This window comes from Calonectris borealis, chromosome 2 (genome assembly GCF_964195595.1).
Source record: "Calonectris borealis chromosome 2, bCalBor7.hap1.2, whole genome shotgun sequence".
NCBI classification, from domain to species: domain Eukaryota; kingdom Metazoa; phylum Chordata; class Aves; order Procellariiformes; family Procellariidae; genus Calonectris; species Calonectris borealis.
In genome coordinates, this window is record NC_134313.1 from 145,291,613 (window position 1) to 145,303,865 (window position 12,253).

Below are 12,253 nucleotides of genomic sequence, written 5' to 3' on the forward strand. Positions count from 1 at the left end.
TATACGTAAAGACATCATGGTCAGAAGGAGGGCCTCAAACTCCAGATGCCTGAACAGAAAATAAAGACAACCGATTTCAGAATAAGATTTTTTTTTTTTTTAAATTGCAGAATGTAAAGGTTTCTGCTATAACATGTATAAATTCTAGTACTCTTTGCAATTGCATCAGTGAATCTTGGCTGGCTAATGAATATGACATTGCTGTTTGTTTGCATCCCTAAAGGTGATGATGTTGGCTACATGGACTGCCATGCTAAAAAATGTGGACAGCAAGACTGACTGTGGCATTTGCAGAGTGAAAATGCTAGTGTCTGAGTAAGACCTTTTTTTCAAATAGATTATTATAAATAAAATTGATCTGATAATTAGAGCAGAAGGTGCAGTGGCCAAAGTAGAACTGATGAGTAATTTGAATAATTATGTTCACTGTTGCTCATAGAAAAACACCTGGGTTCATAAACTGATAAATACTCCTTAAAACCACTTATGTAAAGGTAAATCATTCTTACGTAGTGAACAGTTCTTATGTAAAAACCCCAAGACAAAATCCCCCATCTTTTTTCTTGTGGTGGATATGACACTTACGCTTGGATGAAAACAGCATTATAATCTGAATCCTGAAGATTATATATTTGCAGTACTGAAATCTATCTGGATATAGTAAATATTTTCTTGTATTCCATTTATCTGGATATTCATGCAAATGACCTAAAAAGAAAAAATATATGCAAAACACCTTCTCAAGTTCATATTTCACTGTAGAAAGGATTTCTGTAAAGATCAAGACCTGCATAATTTTAAAATAACACCATCCTGTTAGCAATTCCTTTAACATTTTGTTGGTGAGATGTAACCTTAAGTATCTATGAAGAGTTGAGGAAAAAAGGCTTTGCAGTTAAGTTAGGAAACACTTTTTCTTTATTCCACTCTATTTTTAGTAATTTTTAATGAAATACTTAAATTGTTTTATGCGGTTATATATTTGGAGAATAGTATAAATTCTATACTTCCCTATTTTTGAAGTGGAATGAAAGCATATCATTGCAGAAAGTCAAGCCTTCATTCCTTTGCCCTCATACAAAGACTGACAGCAAACACAGCTTTATGCAGTATTTACAGAGGATCCATTTCCTCCTTTTGATGCACATCTTGTGCTCTACTCTTCAGTTCAAAGGACGAGATGGTAAAAATGACACTCAGTTTTGCATCATCACTGGCTTCTCTACATCTTTCAAGTTTCTGTAGATCTGTCTGATCTACAGAAGAGTAATAAGGACAATAATCAGTATATTGTCTAATTCTGAGTAGATTCTCTAGACAATTTTTAGTAAAAAAACTAGCTATGATTATATCCATGTTTGGCTTCATTCTTACCAGCCTCTATGAGTATTACAGTGGGATGCCTTGTGTGTGCTGGGAGAGGGGAAGAGGAGATGGTAATAGTGAAATTGGCCTTGATAAACAGATCTCTGAAACTGGGCTGTGGGGGTGTCTGATTTTGAAGCATATTGTTGTGATTTTACACTTCAGAAAGTATGTTTTAAATTTGTGTATCTATTAGTATGTTCTAGCTGCCATAAACCAAAAAAATCTCTCTTGTGATACTCATGATCTTTGTAAAACTCAGTACTTGCTGATTGCAGCATGTGCAGTGACACCACAGCAGCAGATGATGGAAAGTGCCTTGCAGTAACTAATCCAACTTTGTACATTAGATTTTCAAAGCTCTCTAGCATCTTGGCATGCTTGTTGGAGGAAGCTAATTAAATTACTGTAACAATGAACAGAATAGTTCAGTGCCTGTTAATGTAACAGAGGCAGTCTGGAACTTCCTGCTAACAATGGAGACTGGATATTAAGTGGCACTTAAGTAACACTAATTAACAGGATCTTCCTCAAAAATTAGTCCCCCCCACTCTCTTTAGCACCACTCTTTGTAATGACAAGGCATTACTCTCTACAAAAAACAAGTGCACAATACGGCTGTAGCAATTAAGACAAAATTGTCTATTTTAGATTTTGTTTTCAAAGCTTAATGAATGTAGGCATCTTATATTTACAAATCAAAACATTCAATTCACCATATGGTCCCCAGCTAATCTGGCACAGGACTGAACATATCCTAAAAATGTCTGTCATCAGTCTTAAGAATCTGCTATTGTAAGTCTAAGATGTAATGAGACAGAACGGAATTAGTTTAAGTAATAAATGTTTAATCAAAGAATTTTACATATTATTAACAGCATTCATTTGGCCAAACATCTACATGGTTGTAGTATTCTACTTGTATATAAAGTGGGAATGTATCAAGTATAGACTATGAAAGTGCAAATAACAATTCAAGGTTAGAGTAATTTTTTTACATTATAAAATTAACAGGTTTACAAAATAGTCTTGCCAAACTTTATTTTTGAATTGTAAAGTCAATGACTATGGTGTTAAAATAAGTACCAAGAAAATACAAATTTAATAGGCTAATTTCATGCTCGTAAGAGTAACACAGAAACAATGGATATACTGCACAACCTAACCAAATTACAAAAAACCAGAACCCACAAACTTCACTATCTTCACAGAGAGCACTCTTACATACCTTACTGTAACTTTGCAAGACATCTCAATGCAATACACAATCTTTTTCTGAGAATCTTTCTATTCAGAAATGACAATTCAAGGAACCTATGTGAGTTGAACAACTTTCAGACCAATTCATGATGATAGTTCCTGAAGAACTGTTTTAGTTAAAGGATTTTATACCATAGAACAATTTAAAATAGGTATTTTTCAAAGATGTCCAAAGGTTCATTATTATGTCAGGAGCAGGGCAGCTAGAGGAAAAGTTGGAAAATTATTTGAGACTATTCTATTCCATTCTCTCTAAAGATGCTTGCAAAATGAACTAGGTTTTTAGGGGGTAAGGGTAAAATATTCTTACTTCATTTTTTACTAATGTGAACCTTGTGACTGCAAGGTTCAAAGGCTGGATTTGCATGAATTAGTTACCAAAACACTCACTTGAACTCACAGTAATCGATACATAAACTTTGCTATCATGACACTTGCCTATACACACTCAGTAGTAATAAACTTTTATATCATATCAACAAATCTCTGGTAACAGTTAAGCAAAACTTAAAATGGAGTGTATGTAATTTGCTCATGTTATGACAAGTTTTGATTATATGTAATTAAAACAGCCATTTCAACAACTTACTCTAGTTGTAATTACATACTGTACCATTGTATCTCACTAACTGTAGATTGATGTTTTTAAGCAAATCTAAAACCAGTATATTTTTTTTCACGGTACAACAACTAGGAAAAGGGTTTTTGTGGTTTTTTTTTTGTTTTTTAGGGTTTTTTTTCACACTAAACAGTAATCACACAGCAAATGAATATTGTGCAATTGAACAAATACCTAGCAGTGTTTTGTTTATGCAAAAACACTGACTGAACATTTAGTTATTTACTGTAAAGGCAAGGCCATGGGTGGTTTTATGGAGGTCTTTGCAATTAATAGCATAGTTACTCCAGAACAGACATGGAATTTGAATTACTTGTTTAACTGTGGCAACTATCCAGTTGGGTTAGGCAAAGGCACCATAACATGTTGAGCAGAATGTGTTATCTGAACTTTAATTGTGGGACTGGCTAATATATGAAAATTCTGTATTCCTATATTTTTATAAAATGTTATCATTAAAAGTAATTGCACTATTAGTGCATAGAATGTTTTGTAGAATTATGAAAACAAAGAACTATGATTGCACTTCCATTAAAGTGTCTCTTAAAATACAGCATAGCTGTGGCTAACTCACTGTATTTTAATATTTAAAATAACTGTTTAACAGCAGCATTAGGTTTTATTAACTTAAGATACAGGCTACATTTAATTAAATGCAGTCACCATGGCAACACATGCCAGTTAAATTTAGAGAAGCAATGCTACCCAGTGGTTTCTTTCACTGCTAAGAAGTCTGGGATTAGTTTGATAGAGTAACACTGCAGTGTTTTTTTAGGCTACTGCCAGCTAACTATTCACAGTTTGGCACATTTGGACTGTAAATAGACATGAAAAAATCTTTGATTTTAGTGGGAAAGAATATCCCCTAAAACTTGTTCCTGGAGCAGTACTAAAGAGAAGCATTAAACACCTCTGTTCACACTGCTAACAAAAATGAAAAACGAGTAAGGAAAAGTTATGGAAAACAAAAACAATATGCAAATGAATTGCTAAATGTTATTTTGGTGAAAGAATGAGTTCTAAAAAATGGAATAAACTATTTCTTACGAAAACCAACCAAAATAATCAGCGTAAGCCTTTAATCCGTACTTTCAAGTTAAGGATCATCAACCTAAGGCTAAACAGATGCTGCATTGTATTAGGAATGTGGAATACAACCTACTTATTCCTTTTTCTTGAGAGCAAGAAGGCAAGTACTACCTAATTGAATGCAAAGGATATTCCTTGAAAGGTTCACATTATTATAAAGAACTACAATTCAAGAGAACTCCTAAATATCTGTTGTTACGTCAGTGGTTACAACTGAGCTGTAATGATGTGGATCAAAGCCTCCATAATGCTTACTCCACATACTGTACCATCTGTCACCGCCATTCATTTACTCCAGATTTAGTTTTTATTCATACCAGGTGCACATGTTCAATCCATTCACTTGAGGTTTGAGGAGTCTGACTTGAAGTATCTCCTGAAGCATCCAGGGTTCTTGTTACCTCCCTGTTACTATCACCACTTTGTGACACCATTTCACCTGGAATAATGTTTTCTGCAGAAGTGCTTTCCTCTGTTTGTGTTCCTCTGCCTTCGTTTTTGAGTGCATCCTCAAATAGTGCATGCTCTTCCTGAGGCTCCAGCCCTGTGTCTATAAGATTTGGTTGTCCTGCTGACCCATCTTCAGTACTGGGTTGCTGAGAATCCTCATCCGTTTCTGTACTTGTTGAGGGGATCAAAGCAATACTCTGTGGGTTCATGTCATGAAACCAGGCCATAATATTTCCAAGTAGATTTTCATTAGTATTGGGATCTTGACTGCTGGAATCAGCATCACTAGATGTTGAGTATAAGCCACTTCTTGTATCACTGCAGGGGTGTGAATGAAGATGATCAGCTGAAAAAGGATCATTGCCTGCACCTAGTCTCATCAGACTGTCACCAAGTTCTAACAGCTCAGAGCTGCTCAAAGCGCCTCTTGGGTTGTCTATACTTATGGGAGCAGAGTCCAATCTTGTAGGCAAAGAGGTACCTATTGCTCCTAAAGATGCCTCATTATTTAGAAAGTCTCTAGTTTCTTCATCTATGGCCAAGCCAGATTCTTGTAATGATAACTGAATAGCTAGCAGGATGTTTGGGTCATCTTCATCCAAAGAACTCAGAGCCTGTGGAAATACATAAGGTTGCTTTCAGAATAAAACTTTCATCTTGTTACATATTTTGGATTAAATGTAATTTGGGCTCAAATCTGAAATTCATTCATTATTCCTACATGTCATTTATCAGAATCAATTTTTACTGACACAGTCGACAACAGAATTTAAAAGGTGACTATTGTTACATTAGTGATAGTTTAGCAATTCTTACCAGTGTGAATGTATAATTTGTTGTCCTAGATTCTCCCTTTCTCATTGAAGAATTAAGAAAATTTGCAGAGAGACAAAATGACACAGAAAAGCAGAGCAGAGGACGGCAAGCAAAGCAGAGAGAATGGAAAAGAGATTAGGGGAGATACCTGAAGAGAATCCTGGTTTTCAGAGTGACTGACAGGGGTATAGTCATGAAGCGAAGAGCTGTGCAGAATACCCATAGAAGCTGAACTCACCATGGAGGTGCCATGTCTTCTACTACTGCCACCTTCCTGAGTGTCTGTTTGGGCAATTGAAACAAAAATGGTTGAAGAACCAGTGAGGAAGCCTTCTCCACTATTAGTTACTGACAGAATCTCTTCCTTCCTTTTGGATTCCAGCTGTGTAATTTTACTCCTTTATTCACTCTGAATGAAATAATCCAAAACACTCCTTCCACACCAACTCTTACACAGCGGCAAAACACGAGTCCACTGTTTTAGGAGTGCCTGGTTCATTTGTGCCTGTCTGCTCCCAATTCCCTTCTTCTTCTCTTTGAAAGGATGGGGTATGCCATCAGGAGCATGAGCCTGTTGGCAGGAGGGGCAAAGTGCTTCTAAGGCACATACGTGATTTATGGAAAGTCCTGAAAAATACTGCACATGGACACAATACAGGATGCATTTACAGGTGGATTACAACCAAAGTTTGCCATAATTTTTACCGTAACATTGCAGCACAATTAAGAGCAGAGTCGTCAGTGTATACCTCAGCAATCACTGACATTGCTGTTTTCTTAAAACAACCAACAAAAAAAAAGAAGTAAAATGCTGTTTCCAGAAAAATCGCTCTGTAATAAAAATAAATGTAACTCTCTTGACTTTGGAAAATGGAATTTTCCACTTCAAAACTCAAAATGAAATAAGGTGAGACAAACTAATTCTCTCTTGCATGTTTTAACAGTATGCACTGGTCATCACTACAATATCCAGGTGTTCAGTCAAATTCTAGCCCTCAAACTAACAAAGATGGTTTTGCATTTTGCTTGTAACAGGGAAGGACCAAAGCTCACCAAAGTTTTTTTTACTGTTTCTAAAATAAAGAATGCATTTGTTTATTTCTCCCCAGTAAAGGATTTCTCCTTTTGTTTTTAAAGGACAAGCAATATAGGACTTAAGTTCATGAGACACAGAGATGAGAGTCTGTGTAGCATGGCTTAGAGACCAAGCACACAACTGGCAGCTCTGAAGAAACAGCATCACAGTATGATTTGGATTCGAGCTATTTTTGTACCTTTGCAAAAGCTCCTGGCAGAATGAAGACAGCCCAGACAGCCAAGTTACAGTGACCTTAAGCGACTGCGCTACCAGCTGTAGCACTGCTTAGAAGAGCAGCAGACTGGAAGTCGTAGCACGTGCCAACTTGTTTCCTGGCTGTCTTTGCCAATACAGGAGTTTCTGAGCAGGGTTTTGGAATACAGCCTTATGACTATCTTCCAGCAGCCTGTAGCAGGGGAACCCTCTTCTACACTCTTTATGCAGAACTGGTCCTTTTAATTGGCATAAAAGAGCTGATATATAGATAAGACTGTTATATGAAGTATGTGCTCTTCAAAATTTCTTCAGAAAAGCAGACCTGCTCTAAATAGCTGAGGAGTCATTAGTGGGAAGATCAATGCATTTCTCTTTAGAAAGAGGAGCAGCCACAATGAAGTCAGCAATACTTCATAGAATCATCATAGAATACCAGGTTGGAGGGGACCTCAAGGATCATCTGATCCAACCTTGGCAAAAGCATGGTCTAAACAAGATTTTTCTCTTATGTCCAATCAGAATGTCCCCAGGAGTAACTTGTACCTGTTACCCCTCGTCTTTTCCATGTGACTCCTTGTAAAAAGGGAGTCTCCATCTTCTTTGTAGCCACCCTTTAAATACTAGAACATGGTGATAAGGTCTCCCCTAAGCCTTCTTTTCTCCAGGCTGAACAAACCAAGTTCTCTCAGCCTTGAGAAAAGAAGGCTTAGGGGAGATCACATACAAAAATAAGCCTTTCTGTTGTATCCTGCAAAATACAGCAATGTATGTGAAACTTCTTTAAAGTGCATCCACTGAAGAACAAACACTGGTCACTACTAGCAATTTCTGAAGTAGGAAGAGACTACTTCAAAAAACAGCCCCAGGCAGGAACATACCTAATGTACTCTCACTGGGGTCATCAGGATCCGGAGTATTACTCAGCAGACTGTGCATGTCTCCACGTCGACGCTGTCTATGCCTCCTCCGATACTGAAATTCAGCATATTCCTGCATAAACCAAAGGTTACAAAATACAGGGCAGCATGCAGTAATATTTTTCTGATGTAACAAGCATCACATTTTTATAAAAAATGTGTGATTTTATAGGTTTATTATAAAATCACCTGTTTTCAGAAAAATAAATTGCAAGTTATCATGCAATGCTTAAAATAAATAATTAAAAAAAAAATCCAAGGTAATCCTAAATCTATAAAATAATGAATTAGCAAAGAAAAATACTTGACGTATTACCGACATTTTAATACTTGCAATCTCCCTTTTTAAAGAATTCCAAATATACATTTTTTGTTTAAAAGCTTTGATGCCAAACTTTATATACACACATATTGACACACTTTAAAATAAATATACACCTAGTGATTTTACAATATAAAAACAATTAATCTGAATTAGACCAACAGATTATCTCAGGGTCCCTGTTGCCAGCAATGGCCAGTAGAAAATAACCTTTGGAAGACTATAAAAAGCTGGCAGACGTACACCGTCTGTTATACTTTTCCCAGCCTCCAGGAGACTATGGCTCAGGAACTTCTTAAGCCACAGCTGATACTCTTCTACTGAACAGTCTTTGATGGATTTTTATTCCATGAATTACAAATCTCCTCTATTTTTGCCTAACTTGAGCTGCTGATGAGCCACACCATATCGATTTGAACTCCTGCAGCCTGTAATTTCTCATGTTATGTGTATTTACCAAAGACAGTCTACATAACATTTATGGAAAAGGCTCACTTTTGGCCACATCAAGCTAACATCCCAAGGGTTAATTATCTTAATACTTGGAAATAAATATTTTGATTTCCATACCTTTCCTAATATTAAGAGACTAATTTTACGCTTGAAGGCAAATTTCCAGATATGCTTTCTGGTTAGTACAGCTGGCACTGAACCTGGCTGTGTAGGTAAGATCTCTTGTAAGATGTCTTGTTAATCTCAGTTATTCATTTACTCAAGGCAATAAAAATATACACACAAGTACTAGCTCTTCTCTTCGGAAAAGAATATTGATATTTTCTTCCCTAAGCCCCAGGTTGGGAAATCTGTAATCCAAAGGCTTCATTTGGCCAAATGACTTGGGAAAGAAAACACTACCATTAGCTTTCCTTTCTTACATTAAGTCTTCATCCTAGAATATCTCAACATCTAAAGTATCTAAAATTTAAATCCAGAAGTGTCATTTCTCTTACACAATGACCTTATTAATTTTGATGGTATTATGATGATATGTTGTCTTTCCATGAAGTGTTTCAGACGAAGTTCTTATGCATAATGACATATACAAGCCAAAAAGATTAGTCACAAAATGATCAGTGTGGGCAGATTTTTATTTACGTAAGAAGATCCATGAAAATTGTAAGAACATAAAAATAACTGTACTGGACCAGAAAAAAGGTCCATTTAGCCCAATATTCTGTCTTCAACAGTGGTTAGTAGTAGATGCTTGTTAGCCTATGGAACAGCATAAAAACCAGGGCAAACATGAAGTGATTCTTCTCTAAAATATTCTTCCAGCTCCTAGGGAGCTCAGGGATTTTCTAAATGGAAGGTGGCACCCCAAACAACAGAAAATCAAATCTTCATATGAAACAATATAACTGAATTATTTTAAAAATATAAAATTATATAACTATGAATTGGATAAGGAATAAAGAGAAGTGACCACTGAATATGATTTATGAGTCATATCAGTCATATCAATCATCTGAGTCATATCTCTTATCAGATGTTTGCAATAAAATCATAGATTTTACCGATAGCCATTTAACTTTCGGTTGCTTTCTAACCTTTAGAAAGATATCTTGATTACTACTGATAAGATTTTATTTCTGATTACTTGGAACAATTTTATACATGTGAACAAAAGGAGTTTTAATTTTATTGGGTTTCACATCATGGTTTCACACAATGGTCTACCACAAGCAGTGTTCCTTGCTAAAACCAGTAAGATTTTGTTTTCTGTAATAATCTGGTATACACAGGCATTCTATTACTTGTCAGTAAAAGTACAGCTCTATGTCAAAAATTTTGTAGTGAAATCCACTAAAATAAACAACGATGACCATTATTAATTCTACAAAATTCTTTTAGCATAGGTGGTTGCAAGTATCCTTGATAGCTACGTAGCAAAGAAACCAACTTGCATCATACAGTGCCACATTTAGGCAAATCACAAATAATAAGCAATCATCTAAGCACGACTGCAATGGCACCTACTGCTAAACAGCTTATCAACATATTTCTTATCAGCTTTTTCTCATAACCAGTTCCATTGATGATACAGTAACATCACAATGAGTTTGATATATCAAATGTGGAATTATTTCAAAAGAAAGGACTAGAGGAACTAGACAGGAGAAGCAAGCTGATCTTTTGTAGAGAAGCAAGCTATTTTCTCACCAGCGTGATGCTCACCAACAACAATAGCAAAGGAAATATATAGAAAAAGTACATGGAGTTTTCCAGGATGCTTTAAAATGACTAGCTAGAAAGAAAACAGCACCGAGGAAATGTTGAAATGAAGTTTCCTTCCTAACTGAATGCTTTAATCTAATGTTCTCAAAATATTAAATAAAAATTAAGATGATAAAGGAAAGCTGTACAGGAAGCTTCTTATATTTTAGTGCAGAGTCTAGAAAATTATTTACCCTTTCCCATATATAGACACTGGAATATTCACTTTAAAAATTATAATTTTCATTCTTGGTTAAGTTGCAGAAGTTCATCTCATTTGAGTATGCAATTTCCATCCTGCTTCAATGCATAAAAATAAAAAGAAACATTTCAAAAGGCTAACAATATTTAGGTGTATGCCTGTATGTTTTTGTTGGATTGTTACAGAAGGATGGAAATTTCTTGGAGTTTTTGTCAAATTCTGCTGAACTGATGTTGCATTCAAAAGTAATCCACACAATTTCATATATTTATTACTTGAAGGTTCCCCAGCATGTAGACACCAGTTTATATATAATTTTAAAACTGGTTATGTTCTTGGAAAATGATGAATACAACATAGCTTGTTTAATCCCACCTTAAATAGCTATAGCCATGTTAGAGGCATTGCACAATTAGCTATGCATATATTTCCTTCTATTGTGAAATAAATAAAATGGTAGGCTTAAACCAACTTGAAATGCTTTGAATCAAAATAAGGAAGCTCTTCATGCAGATTGCAATCATACCTGTGTTTCTAGAATATGCAGAACTAAGTTAAAAAAATAAAAAGAAATAGTTTACCTCGGGGGATGCAAATCCTAAATATTCCCAATCCCATGTTCCACCAGCAAAGCTATAAGATGAAGAAATACACCATAAAGTTTAGAAGTAGAACAAGTACGAATAATCTCCAGAGCTTCAAAACCTATCAACATCTAAAAAGTAGTGCAGTTGTATCTCTGTAAACTTAACAAGTCTTCTGCTTTAATTCTTACCTCAAAATTCATTTCGAGAACCATACAATTAAATTGTTGACTATTCCAGAACTGCTTGCTTTATTTTTAGCAAATACTTATAGATTTTTGGAGTGTACCAGGTATTTAGTGACAATCTTGAAGGAAAAAAGTGAAATGGAAGCCACGACATCTAATCATTAATATATCACAAATGGGGAAGCAATTTAGGCTGCAACACACAGAGCTGTGATTCTCAAATGCATTTTTCCTCAGCGAAAAGCTGTAATTCCACAAGGATCAGATGTCCAAGAAAACGTCACTATCTGGTGATTTACAACCACCATGTTTATGAGCTCCATTTTACCTCTTTGTCAAAGAATGACAGTGGATTCACCCACTTCGGCAGCTGTCAATGAACTTTTTGGACTTGCGCGGTATTTTATTTGGATTACCTGCGCCTGGGCGCTTCTGGCGAGTCTGCAGGGGCAACACCACGGGCCACAGAGGCCAGGAACTCTTGCCGTTTCTGCTGCACAAGACAAGCTGCGCGGATGATTTTATGGCGAGGAGTCCGAAGGTAAGGCCTGTTCACTTTCTGTGCAAGGTCTTCAGTGACCATTTCTAGGTCTGTCTGCAATAGTTAATAAATACAGAATAAAATAATTTTACAATGAAATGAAAATTGGGCAAAGCTCTACACCGTAAATACTGAGCAGAATGATATCCACTTTCCTGGAAATACCATTTGAAATACCGAAATACCCCCAAATGTCTGCCCTTCTAGCCTACCATTTTACTGACTTAAGTGCTGTCCTCCAGCTTGGAGCAGGGCTTCCCTGCACTCGCACATATTGAACATCTCCAGGGGCCCGAAAGGGAAGGAAAGGAGGCAGCAGCCCCTGCCACTGATGCCACCGCCACCCAGGTACTCCCCCCAGTTTTGCCCCCACCCACTTGCCAGACACATCA

The 12,253-nt window shown here is 36.2% G+C and overlaps 1 protein-coding gene across 7 annotated transcripts in view; it reads right to left on the bottom strand.

The window, feature by feature from the left end:
• Window positions 1-2,192: 2,192 nt before the first annotated feature.
• ANKIB1 (ankyrin repeat and IBR domain containing 1) overlaps window positions 2,193-12,253 on the bottom strand; it is a 94,435-nt gene continuing 84,374 nt past the window's right edge. For 4 of the 7 annotated variants that reach the window (XM_075143780.1, XM_075143776.1, XM_075143777.1 and 1 more), the window contains 5 exons: window positions 11,737-11,915; window positions 11,130-11,181; window positions 7,772-7,883; window positions 5,748-5,881; window positions 2,193-5,397 (listed from right to left, as the gene is read on the bottom strand). In XM_075143780.1, the coding sequence (XP_074999881.1) occupies window positions 4,645-5,397; window positions 5,748-5,881; window positions 7,772-7,883; window positions 11,130-11,181; window positions 11,737-11,915 (1,230 nt within the window). In that variant the 3' untranslated portion in view covers window positions 2,193-4,644. The remainder of the gene's footprint in view (window positions 5,398-5,747; window positions 5,882-7,771; window positions 7,884-11,129; window positions 11,182-11,736; window positions 11,916-12,253) is intronic. The other 3 variants (XM_075143778.1, XM_075143782.1, XM_075143781.1) reach the window with 3 other exon arrangements.